Source organism: Natrix helvetica (genome assembly GCF_964273705.1).
Source record: "Natrix helvetica genome assembly, chromosome: 1".
Classification (NCBI taxonomy): domain Eukaryota; kingdom Metazoa; phylum Chordata; class Lepidosauria; order Squamata; family Natricidae; genus Natrix; species Natrix helvetica.
The window spans coordinates 284,162,695-284,189,768 of NC_138548.1; the positions used below are offsets into that span (position 1 = coordinate 284,162,695).

The 27,074-nt window shown below is 34.8% G+C and overlaps 1 protein-coding gene across 2 annotated transcripts in view; it reads right to left on the reverse strand.

The window, feature by feature from the left end:
* The window catches only part of RNF130 (ring finger protein 130), a 45,904-nt gene that overhangs the window by 4,874 nt on the left and 13,956 nt on the right, over nucleotides 1–27,074 (reverse strand). Inside the window, exons 4-9 of one of the 2 annotated variants that reach the window (XM_081950053.1) lie at nucleotides 22,040–22,111; nucleotides 20,053–20,135; nucleotides 18,274–18,370; nucleotides 17,135–17,339; nucleotides 10,440–10,533; nucleotides 8,490–8,663 (exon numbers count right to left, since the gene is read on the reverse strand). In XM_081950053.1, coding sequence (XP_081806179.1) covers nucleotides 8,648–8,663; nucleotides 10,440–10,533; nucleotides 17,135–17,339; nucleotides 18,274–18,370; nucleotides 20,053–20,135; nucleotides 22,040–22,111 — 567 coding nt within the window. In that variant the 3' untranslated portion in view covers nucleotides 8,490–8,647. Of the gene's footprint in view, nucleotides 1–8,489; nucleotides 8,664–10,439; nucleotides 10,534–17,134; nucleotides 17,340–18,273; nucleotides 18,371–20,052; nucleotides 20,136–22,039; nucleotides 22,112–27,074 lie in introns of those variants that run through there. The other variant, XM_081950054.1, reaches the window with a different exon arrangement.

Consider the following 27,074-nt stretch of genomic DNA (forward strand, 5'->3'; position numbering starts at 1 on the left):
GAGATTGTTATTGTCACTGGGTGCGTTGATTGAGGAGCCATCTATCAGTGATGTTTTAATTGGATTACTGCAGTGATCTTCTTTCAATTTGCTTTCTATGCCATGCATTTCTCAATTTCATTTATTATTTTCCCCTGTATACTATTTAAATAAACCATGACCCCGTGACCCCTTAGTCTTTAGGTTATTGCACCTGCACCTCGGTTTAACACTAGTTCTTTAAAACATTTCCCCATATTTCAAGTATTTTACTGTGGCACTAAAAAGCTTTTTATTCAATTAGAGGCAAAGCTGGAGAAAACAAATTTTTGCTGCAACCAACTCTCAGATCGCCTAAACTGATTTCAGAGGATCATTTTTCACTGCCAAGAAAGCACCATTATGTGCAAAATTACATCCTAGCCAAAGCTGTATCCTGGTACTTATGATGGATTATAATCCTACTTATGTAGGGCAGCATGAAAAATGTTTTCATTAAATCTTATAAGGAACGCCTTTATAACTTTGCTGCTATAAATATGCTTATTATGTCTTAAACTATCGTCCTAATCTGAGACTTGCTCTCCTCAAAGCAACTTAAATTAACAAAATATACTAAATAGCTTAGTAAGGGAAAAATTATTTACATATTCTTTAACACAATGATATAACATAAGACAATCACATGAGACACTCATGACACTTAATCATTTTGCCAGTTTCTTTAAAATGTTCTTAGCTTATTTATTGGACATCACAGCCTCACTTAATAGTTTAAAATGTATAAAGAACGAGATGGCTACTATTTCCAAGCATCTGTTCTGAGACATTTATATATAAGCAGTATGCAATCTGAATCTTAGTCAAATTCTTTCTATGATCCAAGTGCCAAAATATATCACATTACATTGCAAAACACTATTTACTTTTTTTTTTTTACAAATCTATCAACCTTTAACTTCCATAAAGTTTTATTTTTGCATCTTAAGACATTCTATATCAGATAATTAAAATACCAATAGCCAATTTCTTGAGAGTAGAGTTCTTGGTTGCTTCTTGCTTGATGTGGGAGAGGCGAAGGTGCAGTGGGCAGAAGGGGTAAGAATGGCAGTGATGTAACAGATTTCAGAAATCTGGGATGTGCACTCTAGACAGATGCTACTATAGACCTTGCTTACTGACTGCCTTGTTCAGTGATCGTTTAAAGTTACAGTGGTGTTGAAAAAAATGACTTTATGACCAATGCCTACATTTACGACTTTTAGTATGATTGCCATTACGGTTACATGTTGTCCTGTGCCTGATCTGTTCCCCCCCCCCCCCCCCCCACACACACACTGCCAAAGCTATTTGAAAGAGATTGGAGAAGAAGGGATTATGAAACAATTCGCAGGCTTACAATGGGGAATACACTAGGACAGGGGTGTCAAACTCAAGCCCCAGAGGCCAGATCTGGCCCAGGGGGGTGCTTAGATCTGGCCTGCAGGGCCACCTTGGAAACAGCGACTGGCCTGCGGTGCTTCTGCCAGCGAAAATGGAGCACGGGAGGGCCATGGGCAGCCCCTGTGAGCTCCATTTTTACTGTCAGAGGGCTGCAGGAGGCTGTTCCAGTTGAAAACGGAGCTCAGGAGCCCATTTTCACTGACAGAGCACTAAGGCCACCCCAGGCGTCCGTGACACGAGTGACGTCGAGCTGGCTAGGCCCATCCTATACATGCCTCCTGGCCTCCCAAGGTCAAACACAACCCTGATGTGTACCTCAATGGAATCAAGTTTAACACCGCTGCACTAGGCTGTTTGGGTAGCAACTCAGGGCTGCCACTCCAGAGCATTGTACCCCTTATTTCTTACTTTTGAAATACTTTTCTTTCCAACAAATGTAAATACAACCATTATTTCCCTTCTTGCAAATTACCCGAGCTAGGGTGAGATTCCAAAGAGGGGAGGATGAGGTGTGAAAGGAAAGCACTGTTGCAGTCACATGGTTTCCCAATTAGCAACCACTTCACTTAATGCCAAAAGCACAGGTCCCAATGAGGACTACTGTACTGTGAAAAACCAAAATGATGAGCTATAAAATGGAATAGTCAGCTAGACCAAGGCAGAACAGGAGGAAGTTCTGACAAGGCTTCAGTTTTGCATCTGCGCAGCTCTGATAGCTTGCACACAGAATGCACCTGAATATACCTGAAGAGAGTTTAATTCTTCCAGTAGCTATTCATATATTACATTATAATTATCAGTATTATCAATATTTTGAAAGGGTCTGACTAATGTATTATTTTGCCAGTTTCTTTAAAATGTTCTTAGCTTATTTATTGGACACCACAGCCTCACTTAATAGTTTAAAATGTATAAAGAACGAGAAGTCATGGCATCATGAAAATTAAATTATGCAAATATGTCTATTGGAGTATTATCACAAGGCTCTTTGGAAGCATAACAGTACATTGAGATAAGCATTTGAATTCTAAACGAGCTAATGCATTGAATATAATAATAAAAAATGATAGTATGGAATGTGGGACTTTCCCCTCTCTTCAAATTCTGAGTGTGTTTGCTGTCACAACTTCTATAGAACTCTTAGCAGTGTAAGACCAAACAATGCTTTCTTAATCACACCCATCAGAACAGAAAAATGAAGCAGTATGTTTTGTATCACTTAAACATTAACAGCCTTAATGAAGATCATGCAATTGTTATCAATAAGGCAGTACCACACATGCATGGCATGGAACAAATAACATTGGTTGCAGTCACACATATTACTAAAAGCCATAACATACCTTGTGCCTTAACCACTCTTCAAACTAGGTGTGTATTTAAAGGTCTATTATAACATGCTCAAAAGAGTTATGTAGATATTTTAGAGGTTTTCAACATAATGCTTTCACTATAAATCACCGAGTGGTCTTAAATTACATTTAACATGACTAATATTACATTTAATATTAAATGTAGTTAAGACGAACCTTCCTAACATGATAGTTGAAATCTAGGAAATGTGAAAATTATGGCCACATTAAGAACAGCTATATAAATATTTTTCTTTCATAAAAATATATATAATTCTTTCTAATTTCCTCTATATAAATTTCTCAACTTTTCAAAACCAAAATCCCTCACTCCATCTTTGATATTTTTCTCAATAATTTGCAAGTACTATCTGAAATATTTGTATTAGTTAAACTTCAAGACACTTTATTGTTAATTATAAAGGTTTCCCTTACCTGAATGCTTTTTGACAACTGATAATAAATATGTTTTAACATACACTATATTGCCAAAAGTATTCGCTCACCCATCCACATAATCAGACTCAGTTGTGAGCGAATACTTTTGGCAATATAGTGTGTGCTTTGGCTGCTTTTCCAAGTTGAAGAAGTGTCTTAATGTCCCACTTTCTAATCTTTCTTAGAAAATAATTAAATCCCATTATTAATTAGTTGTTTTAAAAGAAAAATGCACAGTAATGTTTCAATAAATGAAATAAAGTGTTATATTTGAAGAATTGCACATTCATGCCTTGGTGTCTGACTAGTTCACTGGTTACTGATCTTAGATTTTGGCTGGAGTTCAGTATTCTACAACTGTACATTAATGAGGATGCTACACTGGTGAATGAATTGAAGGTCTGAAGAAGCAATTACCATTACGTGTTCCTGTGTTGAATGACCCAGAACTGTCTACATTTCAGAAATTAAATACTGTATCTTGGATACAGACTTCTAACATTAGTTAAAAGACAATAACTGGAGAAGTTCTCTTATGAAATTAGATTTCACACTATATTTGGAGAGTCTAAATGCTAGGAAGATTCAGTATAAACTATTTAGAGAAGCATTCAATATATAGAAATTTCAGAGAAGGTACAATTATATGGTATGTATATCGAAGCATAAAGACCAAATAGCATTAAATGAGAGCACTGTAAGAAAGCATATAAGAGGCAACTAAACATAAATAGCTTGTTGAAATGGGTGGCTACAAGTTTTTTTAAAAAATGTTATTTTGGACTTCAGTAAAATAGTACTTATGGGCACTTTTTTACTAGACTACCAGCCCACCCCCCTGTTTTCTATGGTAGAGGAGTTACATATATTCTGAACTCTTCTTTGTTTGCAGCAGTTTTTAAATGGATTTACATTTAAATGGATTTGTATAGAGCTAGTGCTGTGTTATGTAATTCCTAGTACCATGTTCTTAGAAAAATGTGTACATGGTTCAGTTTTGTAGAATCAGCCTGAAAGATTTCCAAGGTAGGAAAACAGACATCTTTGTTGGAATATATTTATATTATTTTTACATTTAAAACAATGCAGTACCGCGAAGTCGAAGTGACCATACATTCACATTATATACAGCTAGTCTCAACCATTAACAGTTAGCCTACTTAATACTTTGTCTATTCTTCTGTCCAATCACAATATATATAGTTTCTTCCAGTCTTGTCACCTTGTCTTATACCAATCATAAAATCTGTTCCAGACTTCAAAATATTCTGATTCCCCTTTATTTTTAAGTTCAAGAGTGAGCTTATCTGCTTCCGCACAGGCCAACACTTTTCTGATTATATCTAGCTCTGATGATTTTCTTTTTTCCAATATTGTGCATAAGTTAGGCGCGCCGTAGTTAGTATATGTATAATTAGATAAAGTGTATCTTTCTTAAATCCCTCCGGTATTATATCTAGGAGAAAAATTTCTGGTTTAAATAAGATTTGGTCTCCCACCATTTGTTCTAACCATGATTGAATCATTTTCCAATATTTTTTTGCCTCATTGTACGTCCACCATATATGATAAAAAGTGCCTGGTGTTTTTTTTACACTTCCAACAATTTGGGGCCAGATTTTTAAACATTTTGGAGAGCCGTGCTGCGGGGAGATGCCATCTGTAGAACATCTTATAAAGATTTTCTTTATACGTCGTAGCCATTGTTAGTTTCTGATTAAGTATCCAAAGGTTTTCCCACTTAGCCAATTCCACATTATAACCGAAATTTTTCGCCCAGGCAACCATTTCTTTGACATGTTCCTCCTGTAGCTTATACTCCAACAAAAATCTATACAACACTTTGATCAGCCTGTTTTCTGTCTGTGTCAAAAGTTTATCTAATATTGTGTAATCTTTGGCAATACCTTCCTTCTTCCTATTCTGTGCAAACCTTGATTGTATCTGTAAGTAGGACCACCATTCTACTTGTACCCCTTGTGATGCCAATTCTAATATAGTTTTGATCTCCTCCTGTCTGTTCAATAACTCTTTATATGTAACTATATTTTCCATATTAATTAAATTTGGGTGTATGTATGCTTCTATCGTAGATAGCCAAATGGGTGTTTTGGTATAGTGGTTGTGTTAAATTTTGTTCCATATTAATGACAGGGACTGTCTGATGTAGTGTCTATTGAAATATTAGTGTGCAGATCCTTTTTCATACCAAAGGAAGGCATGCCATCCTACTTGGAGGTCATGACCTTCCAATTGAGTAATCTTATATTTCTCAACATTATCCATTCTTTTAACCATGTTAGAGTGACCGCAGTATAATAAAGATCCCAATCTAGTATGCCAAATCCTCCTTTTTCCTTAGTGTCTTGCATAGCCTTGAGTTTTATTCTTGGTTTTCTTCCCTGCCAAATAAATTTTGAAACCAATTGATTCAAATCCTTAAAAAAACCTTCTTCTAATTTAATGGGAATATTCTGAAATAGGAAAAGAAATTTTGGTAATACATTCATTTTTATGACTGCAATCCTACCCATCAGGGACAATTGTAGGTTTTCCCACCATTCTAAGTCTTTCTTAGTTTTATTGATCAAATTAGTATAGTTATCTTCTTTGATGGACACACACCTCGCAGATAAATGTATACCTAGATATTTGACTTTTTTAACAGTTTGGATACCCAATTTCTTTGTTAACTCCCCTTTCGATTTTGATGTCATATTTTTAACCAGCATTTTAGTCTTTGTCATATTTATCTTTAAACCCGCTACTTTCCCATACTCTGTCAATTCCTCAATAAGTTTCATATCAGACTTTATAGGATCCTCTAACACAAACACTAGATCGTCCGCAAAAGCCTGTAACTTAAATTGTTCCTTTTTAATTTCTAGTCCCTTTATCTGTTCCTCTTTACGTACATTCCTGGCTAAAACTTCTAAGGTTAATATAAACAACAGCAGGGATAGGGGCAACCTTGCCTTGTACCTTTCTGGATTGCTATACTTTGCATTAATTCACCATTAATTATTACTTTGGCTTTTTGATTTGTATATATTGCTCTAATTGTGTTTATAAATTTATCCCCAAATTCCATGTGTTCCAATGTTGATGCAAAAATTCCCAGTTCACATTATCAAATGCCTTTTGGGCATCGAGAAAAAATAGTGCAACCTGTTTTTCGTTATGCACTTCATAATATTCGAGAATGTTCAGCATAATTCATATTGTTTTAAATTTGTCTTCTGGGGAGGAATCCATTTTGATCTGTGTGGATGAATGATGTAAGGATTTTTTTCAACCGTTCTGCTATTATTAGAGCAAAAATTTTGTAGTCTGCATTTAGCAGTGAGATTGGTCTGTATAAACATCTGGTCTGTGTCCACCTTAGGTAATAATACAATATTAGCCTCCGTCCATGATAACGGTTTCTTCGCCTCTTTCAACACAGCATTATAAATTTCCAACAGCGTTGGAACAAGCATATCCTGGAATTCTTTATATATTTCCGCTGGCAGTCCATCGGGCCCTGCAGCTTTATTATTCTTTTGTCTTTATATGGCCTCAATTATCTCTGATGTTTTAATTTCTTCATTGAGCATATCTTTTATTTCCTCTGGTATCTTTAGCAGATCTGACTTTTCCAGATATTGTAGTATTCCTTCCTTTGTCTATTCTCGGTTTTCTCTATATTATTGTTCATAGAACTCTTGGGTAATCCTTTTCTTTTCCTCTAGTTGATAACAAATCTCGCCTTTTTCATCTTGCAATTTATTGATCCAATTCTCTTGCTTCTGCTTCCTCAGCCGATAGGATAGCCGCCGCCACGGTTTATTTGCATTCTCAAAGAATTTTTTGATTTTTTTTTATAGACTGTGCCAATTTTGCTTTTTCAAATATAGCCAATTCATGTTTAATCAATTCCATACTTCCTTTTATACTTCTATTTTGTGTTTTCTTTTGAAGTTCACTCTCTAAATTTCTATACCTTTCTTTCAACTCTCTTATTTTTTAATTCTCAATTTTTTTCTTCCTAGAGGTAGCCGATATTGTGACCTCTCTTATAAATGCCTTAGTTGTATCCCATAGGTTTTGTATGGATGTGTCTCCTGGCCAGTTTTCTTTGAAGAAAAATCTTAATTCCTGATTAACTCTTTTAATATATTCCTGATCCTTTAGGATTGTTCTATTGAATAACCAACGATAATGCCCTTTTGTTTTTCCATATAATCCTCATGGGATTGTCATCAGCCCATAAATTGGATTCTATGTCTATCTCCTTCACTTCCGAAATTAATTCCATCGGCATCCAGACCATATCTATCTTTGACCAGGATTCATGTCTATTCGAGTAGAAGGTATATTGCTTTCCCTTTGGACATCTTTCTTGACATACATCATAGATATTTAATTCTTCAGCCATTTGGAAGAATGACCTGGACAAAATTTTCCTAGCTCCTTTTCTCTTCTTTCTACTTTTATAGTCCCATTTCTGGTCAACTATAGCATTGAAATCACCCATTAAACAGACATTTTAATTTCCCATTTCTCGAATAATGCTATGTAGTCTATAATAAAAATTTTCCTGACCTTCATTAGGTGCATATATTACAAACCAGTGACACCTTTTTTGGTTTAATATTATTTCTACAATTAATATTCTCCCTTCCTCATCATGATAAATTAGTTTAGTCTGGATCGTGTCTTTAACATATAATGCTATTCCTCTTTTCTTTTGATCAGCTAATGCCGTATAAAGTTTACCCAATCTAGGATATTCCAAGATCTGGATCTGTCGTTTAGTTATATGGACCTCTTGCATTGCAATTATATCAAATATTTTAGTTTATTAAAGGTTGTTTTCCTTTTCTGGGGTAAGTTTAGACCATTGATATTCAATGATAGAATCTTGATTTCTCCCAACATAATTCTATTTGTATTTAGGTTGTGTGCTTCTTGTTGCCCTTATCTCTCTCACTTCTTTTGGTTCTTCCCCTTTTTTCTCTAAAACAACTTCTTTCTCCTTTCTTGTCTCCACTAGTTCTTTTTCTCTTCTTATCTGTGCACTGAGTCCTTGCATCCTTAATCCCAACTGTTCTCCTTCGTCTTCCTCATCCTCCTGCTCAACAAGATTGTTGTAGAAATCTTCCGCTTGTTCCACCGTGTCTATTCTGAATCTTCTATCTCTCCAAGTTACCAGTATGCCCTCCGGCATCAGCCATCTGAAGTTAAACATCTTTCACTGCAATGTGGTTAAATAATAAGCAAAAGTCAATTTGAGGCTAATTTTTTCAAAAAATTTATTGATCTTTTCTTAGTACAAAGCTTTAGGATTAGTAAATTATGCAAACAAAATGTACCAACAGATTCTTGTTACATTATCAAAAAATGATAATAGAAATAAGTGCTTTCTTCCTGCAGCAGCTGATTAGATTCTATCTTCAATACCATTCAGCTCTGTAAGAAAGTAAGAACAAACATATACTATTAGTAATAATATTGTACTGTTAGTAAAACTGAAAATTTCAAAAACAGTTATAAGCAGAGTATTCTGAGGCAACAAACTGTACGTTCAAGTCAATGGGAAGGAAGACAAACCTATTCTATTCTGTAAAGGTAAACCTACAGACATTAGGAGTTAGAAATAAAAAGCTGCTTCAGAAGATAATAATACAAGAAATGAATTTTATTTATCACTTTTTTTATTTGACATATTGGTAATTTCCCCTGAAGTATGAATTCTGTTAATCAAGCCATCCTAGGAAGAGTGAACCTAAGTTAGATGATCCCCCTATTTCTATGTTGTGTCATCATATCAAAATAGTCTCCTATGTCTATGAAATTGAAGATGGGGATATAAAAATCATCTATATCCTATTTTCTGCATGTCATTGTAAGATCATAAAATCTTGTAATTAAATAGTGTTTTGCAACTTTTTATTAGTGCAAGGAAGTATTATGTGAAATTGATACACTTCTAACTGGATAAGGTCAAATGATGTATTCACATTAGTGGAAATATTTTAATCAAGGAAAATGATACGAAAGATACAATTCTGTTTCTTTAGCAAAACTGAAAGGTATATGGGAAGTTGCACTATTCATTTCTAATTTAATATAAGTTAATACTTATTGCCATACAATTAATACTGAAGTTTATTATAAAAACAAAAATACAATGATTAAACTTCTATAAATAGATTCATTACAAATTAGACAAAAAGGAGTGATAAAGAAAAATCATCCATGATATTTGCTAAGGTAAACCTATGACAGCCTCACATGAATTGGGAAGGAGTTATTCTAGAAAGCAGGAGCTACTACAGAAAAGACTGTTATGAGTAACTTTAGATTGCAGAACCCAGAGAAGACCTTTTTAAAGGATCTTAGTGGTCATCCAACTATAATGATAGAGGCAATTTGCAAGATAACATTGTCTAATACCTTTGGTTTTTAAATATCAATAGGAAACCAGTAAACCTGGTTCAGTAATTTGCAGCAGAGATGTAATGTGTATTTGTACTACTTGTCAAAATAATTACAGTATATTGCATGATCACCAAATTTAGTAATTAGTGGCTGAAACTTAAAGTGAAAATGTACCGGCATAGATAAAATCAATTCTGATTTTTTACCAGAAATTTTATGGACTATTTCTAACACTAACTAATGAAAGTTTCCACTATTTAAAAAGTGATGGTTTGTAAAGGAAAACTTGAGAAAAACCATTTCTCATTCTCTGTTCATGTATTTTATAAATACAGAGATGCTATGTGAACAAGCCTTTGATTAATTGGAAACTAGACTTCTGTAAGTAAATTGAGAACAGGATCAGGGAAAAGATATACCTGTTGGTGTATATCCCATTGGAATAAGAGTGCTGAATAAAATGTCCTTGCTGCTTTTTCATACTTTATATAGGTTTTCTGATAGATTATTTCTTTTGCTAGTATAATGATAAATAAAACTCTTGTTATCTTCCCATGGAGCAAAAAAGGCACTCGCATGTTTTCTCTCTCCCAGGCTGCTGTATTTACAATTTATCATTGATGCTAAGCATGATAATACGGAACTGTTTGCTCTGAACTAAAACTGAGGGGTATTTGTATACCCAGCTTAAATGGTAGGAAAATACTATTTGGCTTAATATGCCAATTTACCTACATCTTCTACTTGATGCTTCTTTGCAAATCTGTCATGCACACAAATGCAACAATTTGTACAATTACTTACTCATTAGCATTTAAGCTTGCAGTGGCTTTGATGATCATGTAGCAGAGTGTCAGGGCACTTAGGAGGCCAAAGCTGGCAATAATAAACCATTCTTCTGTTGACAAAGGAAAGGGAGGAAATCACTCGTGGAAGGCATATGTCGATGAAAACACAGCCCTCAAAGATCAGAAGCAGAAGACAAACATTCTAGTCATGAAGCACCAGGAAGTGAAGCTCCAGAGGAAAGCAGAAGTTTAGCAATGGAAGATACTGGGTGGAAAAGGGCAGCCAAAAAGTTATGGGGAAAAGTGAAAAAAGTAGGCAGTATACTTGTAGACTGGTTAGCAGACCCAAACAATTAATTATCAATGAATTGGTTAAATCAAATGCAAAGTAAGGACAGCAGAAGCAAAAGTTTGACCTGCAATTAAAGATTGACAAAATTGATACATTTCCAAGTAAGTATTTAGGAGGATACACACATGACATGGCCTGTAATTATTGTTTGTTTACTTTTTAAAGGCAGAATTTCACGTAGAACCAATAATAATGCACAAAATAAACCGTAATTTTAGTTTAATGAATGCAATTTTTTTAAAAATACTACCTGTATAACATTTTTAACTGGCTGGTACGTGGTGGCTGACCATATTTAAAAAGCAAAACCTGAAAGATTTCAGATAGAAATAAAATGCTTCATGTTTTTAATTACTGTCATCTCTATGTCTGCTTGGTCAGGGTAGCAAACAGTACTGAAACAGGTTACTATGGTTGTTTTTAAACATGTGTTTTGATGAACTGCTTTGGACCACTGAGATTTGACCTACATTTTAAAATACAAATGTATTCCATTGCTACATTTTTTTTAAAAAATCAGAAAATGGTGGATTATTTTCTAAGCGTAATATAAACATGCAAAATGTTTTCAAAAATGGATATAACTTGACTCTTCAATCTGAACTTAGCCCTGTCTATGATTATAGAACTGAAACTATAGGAAGAATAAGTCTGAACTTTCAGGCTAGAAATTGACCTTGCAAAAATTAAATGAAAAGTAAGACAAAAATTATAATGCCATAAGTAAAGCTTTCCAGCACTACATACTGTATCGTATTTTTACAGAAATCTTGTACGACAAGGATTTTTGTAACCGGTTTGCAGGAAATATGGAAACGTAAGTAGAAGCAATACTTCCCTTCTCAAATTACTTAGTTTCAACAAATGAAATACATTCAATTAGTAAAATACTACAACTGTATTAAAGGTTAAATTTGTATATAATTTGAGCAGGTCTCCAGGTTGATGTGACTTTTTGAATCAGAGTGAATTGGAGACTTTAATCAAAGCTGATCTCTACACGTGTAAAATATGTCAAAACTCACAAAGTTGCCTAGCAAGAACGAGGATCTTTAAGGTATACTACATTTTCCTTGAAAACTATTAATTGGTAAACTGAAACAGAAACCATGTGTTACTGCTAAACTCATATGGCTCATAAAATATTTTGAACATTCAGAAAGCAGAATGGATAATCTTACTAAATAGTTGCCATAAAGGAAAAGGCTTAGGGGGGAAAAGCATCCATTTTTCAGAAGGCAAAATATTACCACTTCTATTATCATAAATTTATTAACCTGTTGAGGATCATAAAAAGTAATTTAGAGAAGAATCTAAATCACCCTACCATGCAAAACACTTTTTTTTTGCAAAAAGCAAGCTAGCAATGCTTTGAAAACATCAGCTCACATCAAGATAGTACAAATCCAAAGAAAGAACACTGAGAGCCTATAGATAATATTTTGTCAATTCAGTTCTTTATTTTTCCTTATAGATCTCAAGGATGTCAACAGTTCACATGGATTATTCAACTCTTACCCCTTTCAGATATTTAAATAGCCCAAAATGTGACTGACCTCAAGTTAAGGTATACAATAAATGCCTCTTTGTAGGAGTGATACGTTCCCCCATCTTATTCTTAAGTCAATTCTCAAATAAATTCCACTGGATGTGATTGTTTCAAGGCTTGTGAGTTGGCTACAGTATGGTCCAAAAGTGTGCAACTATTTTCCCCTAACAAAATCCAAAGTAGATTTTGACAGTATGCCTCTTGCCACAGTCACTGGTCAATGATTTAGTAGAGTATCCCCACCCACTCCCCCTCGATCTATTAATTTGATTATGTAGGCCATTAAGACCTTCAAGCGAATCATTCCTTTGCTGCCATTTTCTCCATTCTAACATTTGCTGGGCTTATTACAGCAATATGAAATACATTGGATTTAAAGGGCTTCAAACAATTTGTGATGATTTAACACGTGTTGTTCAATAACTAGTCACTTTTTGTTGAATAAGTGGCTTCTCAGTGTATAATCAACACTGAACTAACAAAGCCAAGACAGAGCATCTAATGATTGTCTAGCTTTAACAGTTGTAACAGGGAGGTTTTTTTAGATTAAAGACAATGACACAAATATTAGAAAAACTGACTACCTGGCAGTTAAATTAAACTATGCTGCCAGTTAAATTAAAATACAGGTAAAACTGTATTTTACTCTCTTCCATTTGCAGAATCAAAATACAGATCAGAAATTAAATCATAAGTAGAATGATTGAATCACAATCTAAACCTAGTACAGAATGACCTCAGATGAAAAAGAAATGGATAAAGGAGGTCAGTGCCTTCTTTATCAGCGCAACTGGGAATTTTGGGGATAATGGAGCTCAAGGAACTGACTAATTTGACTGCCAGAATAACAGGTAGTCAGTTTTTCTAATTACTTATATCACTGCCTTTAAATAAACCTCCTTGTTACATTGTCAAAGCTAGACAATCATCAAATATAAATCTTTTTCTATTTGAATATATTAGTAGATCATTCACTTCAACGTTAAAAAGGAATGGTGCCAGCACCTTTTCTTCTGATAAGCCATTCCACTAAATCTATGGATGGTTGGTTGTGTTTGCCTCCAAGCTCTATACTAAAGTGGCAGTTTTGACTGCATTTTTGTATTAGTTCAAAATCCTCTGTCAAACTGTACAACTTGTAAAGTACCATGTGATGATTAACAAGCAGATATGGTGCCAAGAGATCAAAAACTGCATGCATGATTTGGCATAGGAGTAAGATTGGATAAAAGCTCTTTGGACCTGAAGAACCTTTGCCCAATTTAAACAATGCAGCAACACTGATTGTCTCCATGTCTTGCATATTTATTTCAGATACTTCTGAAACATTCCGGCAACTATTTTATGATGCCCAATCCAAGATGTTTTTTCAATTTGCAGATAATTAAGGCCAACAAATTTATAAGATTTCACATGTTTTGTGGAATTTGCTACTTCTACCACTTAAAATACTCATTTGAATCATAATTCCTGCCATTTTTCTGTATTCTATTTGGAGAGTTGCCATTTAGGGGCAAGTGGTAGTATGTCAATTTATTTGGCTGTTATGCTATGATGTTGTTACATCGTTTGGGGATCTTTGTTCATCTTTCTAATTGTACCCTAAACTTTCTTCTTGTTGGTTATGACGGTATTCTCAATTCCCATCAAATGCTAAATCATTTTTAATCAGAATTGGCTGTAAGCTTATCTCCTATAGAAGTACTATTTTCTGGTATTATATACTTTGAAATAGTTATGATCTATAATGGGGTGAGCATAATGTAAGATCATGAGAAGAATGGTGCCACAGCCTCCTGAGAGCTAACATTTAATATTTTTCTGGGCCAGATCTTAGATCTATTATTGCTATGTCAACACCAGTGGTGAAATATTTTCAGTTCTTTTTGAAACTGAAGTGATATTGAGAAGTTCAAAAACTTTGGAGTCTTTATTGGATAAATCTAAACAGCAGATTTATCCAATAAAAATTCATATTGGGAATGGGAAACTGGGTCTAAAACATGTTACTGTTAACTGAAATATTACTGCTGACAAATTTAGAACATAGTGTTATCATACTGCTGACACAGATACCTCTGCAATAGGTAGAATATCTGTAGCTCATGTGTAGGATGAGGATAAAGTTTCGTTTTCCGAGCTAGTGGGTTGGTTTACGAACATTTTGTTACCAGACTAGATAACATCTTCAGCAGAATTTAGGGTATGTCAGTGTCAATGTTCTGTTTATAAAGTTTTCGGGTGTGGCTGTATCAGGTGAGGGTCTTGTGACAAGAAACACTGATAACCCATAGCTGACCCATCACAAGACTGTCACCACACCCTCACTTGACACACCCACTCCAAACGAAAAGTTCAGAAACCAACCCACAAGCTCGGAAAATGAACCTTTATCCTCACAGATACCTCCGTTATGTGAGTAATTCTTGATCCTCAACTGTTGCTCAATTCACGTGGCAACTTGTAGTGAGAAGAATTTCCCTTCAATTATGCCTGTTTTGCAATTGTATCCCTTTCTGTCTGTGACAGATATCACATTTGGTTTCATTTTATCTTGACTACTGCAATCCCCTATATATAGGCCTACCCTTGAAAATGGTCTTAAAGTTGCAATTAGTTCAAAATGCAGTAACTAAGTTGCTAATTGGTACAAGATACAGAGGTCATATACTGAAAGGTCATTTGCTTCCTGAGCACCACCTAAGAAAATGATATTGACTTCTTTTAATAACCTATTGGTCAGTAACATCAAGAGGCCAGGTCCTTCAGAAGAAGCCCTGCAGCCAGAGGCTTGAATTTCTAACATAGGGGCGAAGATTTTTCTTTTTCGCATTGTTCTCAATCTACATTCCATTGGGATATCTGGACTTCAGTTTCTTGGCATTTAGGAATTCTGTAAATATGCACCTCTTCTGCCATACTTCTATTTAATTAATTTAATTATACTTTTAATGCTAATTTTAATTTATTCTCTTAAATTTTTACATTCTGCTTTTTACTTTTAAAATTTTGGTAGCCAATTTGAGCTTTTACCAGTAGGGAAAGTTGAAGTAAAATTACGTAATAAATAATATGCCCTACCTCCGTTTGCCTTGATTATTCCCCAAGGTCACTTCCCTCAGTTTATCTCCCCCCCATGTTGTTCAGCATTCATCTAACAATCATGTGGATTGTTATATCATGTGGATCCTCCTAGACCAGTGGTGGGCAACCTTTTTTTTCAACTGAGCCAAATCTCGCCAAAACCACGATTGAAATTTACTTTGAGAGCCACATTTTTAAAACCGAAAATACATAGGATGGTACACTGTTTTTAGTTTCAATAAGTTTTTATTGAGAATATTCTGCATGCAAGTATCCACATAGGTTGGGAGGATACAAATAACACAACTAATAAAACAAAAACTTTAGAACGATATTATTTATCGATAACGTTAAATTCCGTAAAATTTGCCTTACAATGTAGAGAAAATTACATCCTGACATTGACTGACAAAGTCACAACCACTAATGTGAACACTGGCCTTGCATTTCCTTGGATAGTTTGAGTAAGTCAGGTTTGTATGTTGTTGTTTTTAATTTCATCTCTCTCTCCCACTTTCTTTCTTTTTTTCTTTTTCTCTCTCTCTCTCTCTCTCTCTGGCTCTTTGTCTCTCTCTCCCTCCCTCCCCCATCTCTGTCACTCTGTGTGTGTGTGTGTGTGTCTGTCTGTCTGTCTCTCACTCACTCTGTGTGTGTGTCTGTCTCTGTCTCTCCCTCTGTCTCTCTCCCCTCCCTTCCTCTCTCTGTCACTCTGTGTATGTGGGTGTGTCTGTCTCTCACTCATTCACTTAATCACTCACTCTGTGTGTGTCTCTCTGTCTGTCTATCTTTCTCTCCCTCCCTCCCCCTCTCTGTCTCTCTCTGTCTGTGTGTGTGTGTGTCTGTCTGTCTGTCTGTCTGTCAGTCTCTCTCTGATTCCCACCCTCACTCCCTCTCTCTGTTCCTCTCTCTGTCTGTCTGTCTCACTCACTCACGCACACACACACACTGTGGTCACCTTGTTGAGTGTTCCAATCACATTTGAAACACTCAACAACTGGCCTGCATTTATGGTATTTTGCAGCATTCTGCAGTCATAGGACCAAAATTGGTTGTCACTCGCCCGGGCTTTTGCAGAAGCTTCCCTCCGAAGCCTGAGAGGAGGGAGGGGAGCGGGCACCCGGCACACAGAAGAGCCGCATTAAAGGGTGTAAAGAGCCGCATGTGGCTCCCGAGCTGCGGGTTGCCCACCACTGTCCTAGACCCATAAGTAAATATGGGGCTCGAACTTTGTTTTCCAGAACACTAATCTCCCATTTTAACTCTAAAACATTAAAAGATAAGGTGCAGAAAGCCTGGAAAGCACCACCATTTACATCCAAGGTTATCTACACAAATTGTTTAGTATTTCAAAGCCTAAGGTAGCAAAACATGACATGCCGGATAAAGTTGAACTTCAGATTCCATCAGGCCTAGCAAATAAGGCCAATGATGAGGTATGATTCACTCCAACAACATTTCGACAACCTGCTTTCTCTTGATTTAAACAATAGGTCCTCCTTAATAGTATGCCACAATTGTTGATTATTCTATTTTGTCAGAAATGTTTTTAAGTTCAATATTTTGAGGTTGGTCTTATTCAGATTTAGTGTAACTTTTATCACAATAAAATTTTGTATTTTCCTTAATTTGGTAGATTCTATAAAAGTATATGTATTATGTTAAAGAGAAACAAGTCTAAAGCAACACATGAACAGTGATTCTACTATTAAAGGCAAATTTTACTTACTAGTTACAGCAATGTTGATCTCGCCTGTCCTTGGAGTCAGCTCTCCATCCTGCGGAAATTGTGATATACCAGAAGTACGTAGGGGCTCAAGAGTGAGTGAGCTGTCACTGCTAAGGTCACCAAGTACTGATCCCCTGTTACCTAGCTGGCCTCTGGTTAGTCTTTCCATGTCAAAGGCCATATTGTCAGCACATGGTACATTTGTCTGAAAATAAGTATTGCCATATTAATGTATACCATTTTTACACTGTTAGCAAAAATGTACATTAATGAGATAGCATCATGAAATCTGAAACATAAATACCAACACCAAATGGAGATCAATTATTCCAAGCAAATCCCAATCATTAAGAACTTGGTTGAAAATATTATCAAATTGAGCATCTCCCCCAATGTTTTATTTTATTTATGTTTTATGTGAATATCTTTCTTCATTATACAATCTATTAATTAAAACTATTTTACAGTTCACAAACCCAGTAGTATATAAACAAAATAACCAATGAAGTAAGTGACATTGCATTCGTTTCAACTTTATTCAGAATCTCCCCCCACTCCTCCAATAGAGATGGGCATCTTCCAAGTGGAGTTATGCTTTAATTTGATGGTGTTATAATGTTTCAAAGGAAAGAAATTCAGACCATGTTTTTTAATCAGTCTAAGATAAATATTTTTATGGGTATATTAGTGAAAATTGCCTTGATTTCTAGCACCAACAAACCCAGAAATAATAAATAAATCTTTAAACTTAGTAAGGAAATTAGATTAAAATGTTTTTAATGGATTAATCTAGTTAAAATGTCTTTTAATAGGACAAATTTGCTTTGTGAAATAGGTATGTTACAGAAGACAGCAATTACTCATGGATTACTTTATGTCAATTTAATCAAGTTTTATTTTGGCTTTTTCATGACTAAGGGTTTTGGCAGAAAATGTCAAGCTGTAACTAACAAAAACAATCCTGAATAATGAAAGATTTTTTGAGTTATTAGTTCCAAATGTACTGTTTAGCATGGCTATTTCATGCAATCAACTAACACACCTTGGAACCTGTCTCTTGTTAGATGAATTTGTGATTTGAGGTATTTTAGAATGCATACTTCAACAGTATTAACTGTTTTTGTAAAGCTTCAACTCACCACAATTCCCAAGGCCTTCAAAATATTCAGTTTACACATAGGACAGGTACAGTGCTCACTTAGCCATGGGTCTACACAGGTTTTATGAAAAACATGCCTAAAAATAAATGGGAATAATTGTAAACCATCAATATATGGCAGAGGTTTTAATATTATTGATTAGCATTCTGAATAATTTGTCTGGGAGTTTTAATAAACTGAGATTGGTACTTTTAACTATATTAACGTTTCCTTATATACATTATAATTGAAACTTATGCCTTGCATATTTCAAATATATATATTTGCTTCTATTGTTATTTTTCTGAAAGAAAAAAGTAAACATGAAGAAAGAAGGAAGTAAATGAGCTAATATCTGACTGTACAAGGCTTATTAATGAAAAATATGTCACAGCTGTATATACACGTTTCTCTTTCTTTTATACTGCCCAAATATGTATGTCAATATATAAAAATTCATTTGGCTCTATCTTATATTTTTGTGCCTTATCTTTAGGCAATAATCCATTATTTGATTGCCTCATTCAATTTCTTTCTTTCTTACTCTCTCACTCACACTAAGCAGTGACATTATGTGACATTATCTACAATAATTCTGAAGATATCTATTTGTTTTATTTTTGGAAATGACTTTAAGATTGTTATTAAGCAATTGGCAACACCGAAGTGCAGTATTTTAATCATTTAAATACCATCTCACAATATGGATTCCCCATTCAAATTCCAGAAGGTACCATGAAGTTCCACTTAAAGAAAAACTGTGTATCTATGGCACATCAGTTGTTAAAGACATTGCACATATCCTTTGGGATTGCAAACTATATTCTCCAGAAAGTACCATTTACTTAAATTATTATTTTGAAACTAAAAAAAAGCTTGGGGCATCCAGTAGAAATGGTCTTACATTTTGCAGGGAACTAAACTGTATATCATTAGCAAGACTTCTTCCACTTAACTAAAAGAAAGTCAAAGGCCAAGAAAAGAAACTAGTGCAAACGGATTTAAAATATCCTATTCACATTTAATCTATCAGCAGTTAAAAGACAGCCATCTAAACACAAGACTGTATTAGTAAAGTATATTTGCTATTGTAAACTATTGCAGTGTTTGGGGTACATGGGACTATTTTTGCTTGACTTATATGGGAAAATTAGCTCCTTTTATTCTTCATTATTTTGTTATTATTTATTTAAATCTATTGGATGCCTAACTGTAGTGGACTGTGGGTGGTGTACCAAAGTAGAAAAAAACCCTATAAGAACAACTATTCTAAATATTCTAAAAGTGAAAGATAGAAGGAAAAACTACCTAAGAATGAAAAAGAAATCTAAAAAACCAATTATTATTATTATCTGGATAAAATAGTCAATCTTGCATGTTTTGATGTCCCTATAAATTAAAAGCTGAAGCCTAACAGTAAATTGAGACTGGAATAGCAATGGAAGGAATGATATATGAAAGTTGACCTCAAACTTGAACAGGATATATATATATAAAGAGCCATACCAATAAAGGAGAATATGTGTAGCTCAGATTTGAAATGGGGGGATCCTTGGTGTTCTCTGAGTTTGCTTGTTTTCTTCCAGAAGTTTCATTACCCAAACTAGGTAACATCATCAGTGCACTGATGAAAATATTTATGCTCATCAGAAAGAAAATCATAACTAAGGCCTCCTAATCCCAGAATTTCTAATGACAGGAGTAGCAAAACAATTTAAAAATGCAATTAATTTATTTTGAAGAATAAAATAAATATCAGAAAAGAAACTATTGGCTTACTTGCATGGTAGAATGCGTACAACATCGTTTTGCTTATAGCTTTCAATGCAAACAGCGCAGTGATCAAAGTCTGGATCTGTTTCCTAAAATGAACAAAGTGAAAATTCCAGTAAGATCTATTTACAGCAGAATACTTTTAGCAAGCAGCAAATGGACAGAAGAGCTAGAATGGTTTTAGCTCTGTCTATGTTTATTTACTTACAAGATTTCTATCCCACCTTTCTTCCAGAAGCTCAAGGGAGCTTATTTTAGAATCTCTCATTTTTATCCCTGTGTCAGATTTTGCCAGGCATAATTACAAAGTGTTTAGAAACTCAGTTTCACATACAATAGCAGAAGAAGCATGGCTTTAGATTCTTTACTGCAAGTAGGAAAAAGTCTTACACATGCAGAAAATCTGTGTAACAAGGAACACAGGATCAAGCTCTGTATGCACAAATCAGCCTCAAGGTTTAAATCTGAAACCTTTTCCTTCCTCCTTTTTGAAATCTGAGCATCAGCAACTACCCATTTCAGATTTACATATCAGTTTTGTTTTGCCTGAAATTGCTGAGTCCTGCCTACTTCAATTTTTCCATCCTGAGAGCCAGAATACAACATGCAAAGATCATAAAAATAAACCATACAACGATTTTATTTAATACAATCTGAATTAACTGTCATCTTAATATTAATATTATCACAAAACTGAAACATTAGTTGCAGACTCCTTATGAAAGTTCCAGTGATGTAATTACTGTAAGTGGTAAAAAGGAATACATGTCCTTAAAATCTGAGTTATTCAAATAAACATCTTCCTGCTGCCCAATTCTGTATAAAATTAAATGTCTTTTCTGAGTCACAAAATTTATCAGTAGGACTATACAAATATTAGGACTTAAGAAAGGATTTCCCATTTAACTGCTTTGTTTCTTTGGCAAACTAACAGCTATGTACTGCTCACATCAATCTAGGAATAATGTTTCTAAAAACCATGATTATTTTATAATTTAAGGACCTTTACTTTAGATTATAATCTTCAATTGTGGCATATATAATGTGTATACTTTTTTCACTTAATATAAGAACAAAGCCCCTTCCCCCTAAATGCTATAAAATTAGCAATCTCAGTGTTGCAAATAGACAAAAACTATTTCATATTCTGACTCTTGGTTGTTAATACTGATGAATGGCAGATACATTCTATATGCCTGCCAACAATAAGCACATCTGCTGCTGCATTATAAACTTGATGTCTTTTTACTTTGGATTTACCTCTCTGTTAAGAGAATTCCAAAACATGCATTAGCACATTTTTGCTATTAAATTTTATCTTTATAAAGGGGCAATAGGACAGGTTTGGGACAATTCAACAACAAAATCTAGAACTGATTTGCATACACAGAGAATCCTTATTTATTTATTTTTCCAGAAAAACAGCATTGGCTCAAAACCCGACTGGTATATTTCCTGATAATCTCTTGGCAATCTTGTATATAATACATAAAACATAGAGGCATTACTAAAGGCAATCAGTAAATGAAAATTATGAATGTTAACAAAGTATAAAATAGTACGTCAATATTCATTACATACAAATTATTTCAAAATTAGTTTAATCGTGTATTATTTTTGTGCCCACCTTTCCTTCAGGAATGCAAGGGGTTATACAAGGCACTCAGTGAACTTCCATGGCTGAGGATAAACTTGATCCGATTCTCCCCAATGCCAGTCTAACATCTTAATTACTACACAACTTTGCTCCCACAAATCAGCAAGAGCAAATCGGGTTATGAAAATTTAAAATATTCTTTCTGTCTGTAAAGGACATAACTAGGGCAATAGGCTAGGAAAAATACATAAACAGAGGAGATGTACTGACAATAGCCCTGTGAATAATTACTGAAAACAAAAAACGGACCAATCATAGTACTGAGGTAAATACATTGGGAAGAAGACATAGCCAAAGGCTAATGACAGATTTTCTAATAAAGTAACAGAGTGATACCTTATCACCTTTCTTTACAGTTCTTGCTGTTAGTTTACCAACAGCTTTTTTGGCAGCATCTCCAAGACGACGCTTAGAAAAAAAGAGAAACAACAGAGTGATTAAGTATTACCAAAATTGCACTTCTTACATTTGCTTTGATGCTTACTATAGCTGGTTCTTTACAATATTTCACTTATTCTACCTATCCATCCACATGTAGAGACACATTCTAGGGGGATCTAGAAACAAGGATATTTTTGTAATTAAAATCTCTTTAACCAAAAACATGAATCTCCTATTTAATGGAAACCAAATTAGTAAGAAATGTAAACTGTTGTCTGCAACATAGTCCTCAATATACAAGTCCAAGGGAAGGTTCAGTTAGTTTACTACTATAGATAATGAAGAATAATGAAATATACTTGAAACAAAAAAGTTGAAAAAGTTGGGAGTAGAGTGAGGATTTGTTGTTATTTAGCTTGGATGTAAATTGTTCCTTGCTTCATTTAGGTCTAATCTTTCTGTAAAGAACATTTCAACTGTCAAATCTTTCTCTAAAATCTTTCCTTTAAAAAGAATTAAATAAACTATTTTATCCCAATTTTATTTATCTTTAAATTGTAGTATTTGCATTGTTGTATCTAGCTTATTATTGGAATTTTTTTATGCCATATCAATCTGGTCCTAATTAGTTATGGTTACATTATTCCATATAAGTAGTATTTTAAATCTGTGAACCTCAGCTGAAGTAATTATTTTGTGTGACCATTACAAGCATTGTGTTTGTGTGCATCAGTTACATGCAACCAGAGCAGTAACAACTGTTTTCTCCTTTAAAACAGCTAAACATTTTCAACTGTTCTTTAGCTGTTGCTATTTCTTCATGAAAGTTTAATAAGACAAGCTTTTTAAACCACATAAAATTTTCATTAAGTTTTTTCAACCTTCATAAAATACTGGAGAAAGAAAAGGTCTTAAGTTTTTAACCTACAGAATAGTTATTTGATATAGATATCTCAAATGCAGAATGCTGTATATATGGGATCACTTCATTCCAAGTGCTTACATGCTACATTTTTTAAATGGCAAAGAGATGAAAAAAGCATGATAAAAAGTTTGAAAATAGAAATAATTAAACACTATGAACATAGTTATTTTAAAGTCAGACAAATTGACTTTATCCCTATTGGAATGTGTAATATAAATAAGATGAAAAACAGTATAGTACCTGAATTCCCGTACATTTCTACTAACATTGTCAAAGCATGAACTTTTGAATACACTGGCAAAATCTACAGAATATTTTGTATCATATAATTCCCAGAAGTGTTTTTTAAAATGTATTTCTTATGCATTCTGTTTTTAAAATCTCTGCATACAAATATATATATTTGTAACAAAAGGGGTTGACTTTGGAATAATATGGAAGTTTTAGCATTAGCCTGAAGAAATAGCACAATATTATTTGATACTTCCTTTCAGAAGTATTTCCATAATATAATTTATTGCTATCATGGGATAGCAATAAATCAATTAAACTATCTATTGAAACTTTGCAGTGACGTGCAGTCAGGTGAGGCAAGTGAGGCACAGCCTAACCTCTCATCATCAGGGCAGCGAGTCATTCGATGGGAAACTTGCCTTTTGGGAGGAATGACCCAGCTTGGCTCCCGCTTTCAATCTGCCGCCCAACGACCGAACGGAGAAGTGAAGAGGCAGGAGAGACAAAGCAGGAGCCAAGCCGAGTCATTCCTTCCAAGAGGCAAGTTTCCTATCGAATGACTCGCTGCCCTAGACTTGAGGCTCCAGTCCAGCCTGCGGTGCTTGCAGCCCCCGCCAGCTCCTCCAGGGACTCCCAAGCTCGGCACCAGAGAGCCGCTGCGAGAGAGGCCGGCCAGGTTGCCCGGGCGGCGACAGAGGTTCCCTTTGTTCTTTCGGGTGTGGGAAGTGGGGGGGGGAGAAGCTTCCTCCGCTCCGTCCGCTCCCCATCTGCGCTGCCCTCGCCCGACAAGTGCGCCCCGGATTCCGCGCAGCTCTGTCAGGCGGTGCCGTGGCCGAATCCCAGGGCGGAGGGCGGCAGGTCGCAACTGAGCATGCCTGACTGTGGAATTCTGGGAGTTGAAGTCCACAAGTCTAAAAAAATTGCTGCCTCACCAGCTGTAAACCTCACCGCACGTCACTGAAACTTTGTATCACTGCTATTGCTATTAGCAGATATAACTCTAACATATTGTGCACCCTTAATTAGAGGTGTAATCCTTGTTAATTAAACTATAACTCTTTTTTTAACATCCTTTCCGATTTCAATAAAAACTTTTCTGAAAATACTACCAGTTTGTTCCTTTTATATTCCCCTTTAAGTACACACTTCTTGTAGCTAACCCATCACAGCTACAAGTCAGTAAATCCTGTCAGAAAAGTGGTTATTTTAAGATGGTGACTATTTTTATGTAATTACACACATGTTGTAATTGGAGAGGAGATACCAAAGACATAAACTGTGAAGTTTATGAACTACGAAACTCATATACTACTGGTTTCCCTATTTGCTTTAATTAATATCTGAAGGATTTCTAACTTCATGAATTCTGATGTAGGAAGTTAGGAGTGATTGATTGATTGATTGATTGATTTGCTGCCTGTCATGGGGCTACCCTAGATAGCTTATAAAAATAAAAAGGAAAAAAGTGTGAACAACTGTAAGATAATAGAATAATAAAATAAACAATGAAAAATAACACAATGAGAAATATAACTATATGACTATTGCTTTGTACACAAAACAAGGGAACTTCAATAACCAATATTCAAACTAAAGATCAATCTTAGTTTCTTCTGGAAACAATGAGAATTACAAAGGATTTTCTAATATTATTAGTGTAGGATTTTTGAACCTGCACAAAGTCTATGGCTTTTCCATGTGGGATATTTGCTAATAATTGACCAAATAAACCATATTTTATTTCACAAGAGAGCCTGGGTCTTCTGCATGGGAGCTCTAAAATTTTCTTATCTAATGTGAAAGCCAGTAAAAGATATTCAGCTCAAGGATATACAGTGAAGCAGAAGAGAGAATATATCTGCAATGATTGCTCATGGAATAAGAGAAGGTAGGGAAAACCTATTTTGGTGGTAATTACTGGCAGAACCTCTGGATTAGACAACTAACACCAAAGGAGACTTTATCCGCATAAAGGAGAGATGCTCTATAGCCTATATCCATTGTGGTATGACTGCCAGCTAGAAAGTATCTTCTGCAACTTCCCTCTTGTGAAGGGAACCGGGGGGGGGGGGGGGGGGAATTGCAGACCCAGAGTCCCCTCTTCCTTCAGGACTGCAGAATTTCTTATCCTGACTTAAAATTCCCCTCCTGCCACAGCAGTTAATTGTTATAAAGAATGCTTGGATATTTATATTTAGGCAACTAATAACAATATCGTATCTCACAAACAGTCTGAATGACAAGGCACTTTTTCTCAACCAATAGCCTGAATTTAAAACGAAAATTCTCTAGCACTCTAAAGAATAAGTATAGTTCACACAGAGTAAACCAATTTTATATCACTATTTCTTTCTTTCTTTCCCTGCTGGTGCTCTTCCAATCTGTTAATCAAATTTCCATTATTTTCACATCCCATACCCTACAGTCCTCAATTTACAACCACAATTGGGACCAGAATTTCTATTCCTAAGCAAGGTGTGAGTCATGCCTGATTTTATGACCGTTTTTTGCCAAGGATGTTAAGCAAATCACTGCAATTGTTAAGTGAATCTGGCTTCGAAATTGACTTTGCTTGTTGGAAGCAGAGTAGCAAGGTTGCAAATGGGGATTACATGATTCTGGGATGCTGTCATAAATAAGATGCTGATTGCCAAGTGCCCAAATTTTGACCATGAGGATGCTGTGACTGTTGTAAGTGCGAGGACTGGCCATAAGTCACTTTTTTCAATGCCATTGTAACTTCGAACAGTCACTAAATGATTGCTTGTAAATTGAGGACTACCTGTGTACTTGATTAAATATTAATGGCAAACAAGAGAAAAGATATCCATTGTGTAAGGAGGGAATTAGTTAAAAGACCAAAAACATCTATTTGGTGGAAAAATAAAATACCGATTTGGCCTATGCTAATGTAAACAGTTAATGTGTATTAATGTGTATTCAGTATAACATATGATTACTAAGCTTCAAAACTAAGGAACAAAATTATTGAAAAAAATCAACAAAACTTTGCGTGTGTACAGAGAGACAGCGATCTATATACAGTCATGAATATATATTTATATTCACATATGAAAAATAGTAACATTCTAGAGTGGAGCTTTCAAAACTAAGAGTAAATTCATTCCTCTTCCTACCAATTTCAAAATGGCCCTACTCTTAGTCTAATATGCTAGTGCAGTGTATTTTTAGATGGAGTTATATCAGTCATTTTATCTGAAAGACCTCAAAGTTGTAGCTGATATTGTAGAGGAAAACTGCATATACAGTGGTAGATCAGTGCTTGTATATAAACATGTTTTATTCTCTTTTGTGAAACTGAATGGGTGCAGCTAACTGTTTTTGTTAGAATTCCAAGTTCAGACCTAGCTAATATTTGGAGACCACAAGGAAATCTTTTCAGCTGGAGTGGGAAGTAAAAAAACCAAAAGAAGACATGAAGAAAGCTATGAAAACCACTTTTATATTGTTATGAAGAAAACTTCAGGGATAGTTTTATATCACAGAATTTGTTTGATGTTTGACTTGAGTTTTTAAAATTTGACTGTAACTAAAGCAGCCATTTTAGATTCTCAGGTATCAGTGATCTTAGTATTCAAGCTCCTTTCAAATTCAAATTAATTACAGTACTTTAACATAGAGCTATAGTTTCTGAGATAAAAAGAAAACTAAGCAGTAATACAAAAGAACAAATCTTTTAATAGAGCTTTGATATTGCTAGCCAATACAATATATTTACAATGTTTTAATGCCAGAGAAATGACAACTGCATTTCATATCTATAAAAGTAAAGATTACATTACAATCCAACAGATGCTAAACTAATCCTTA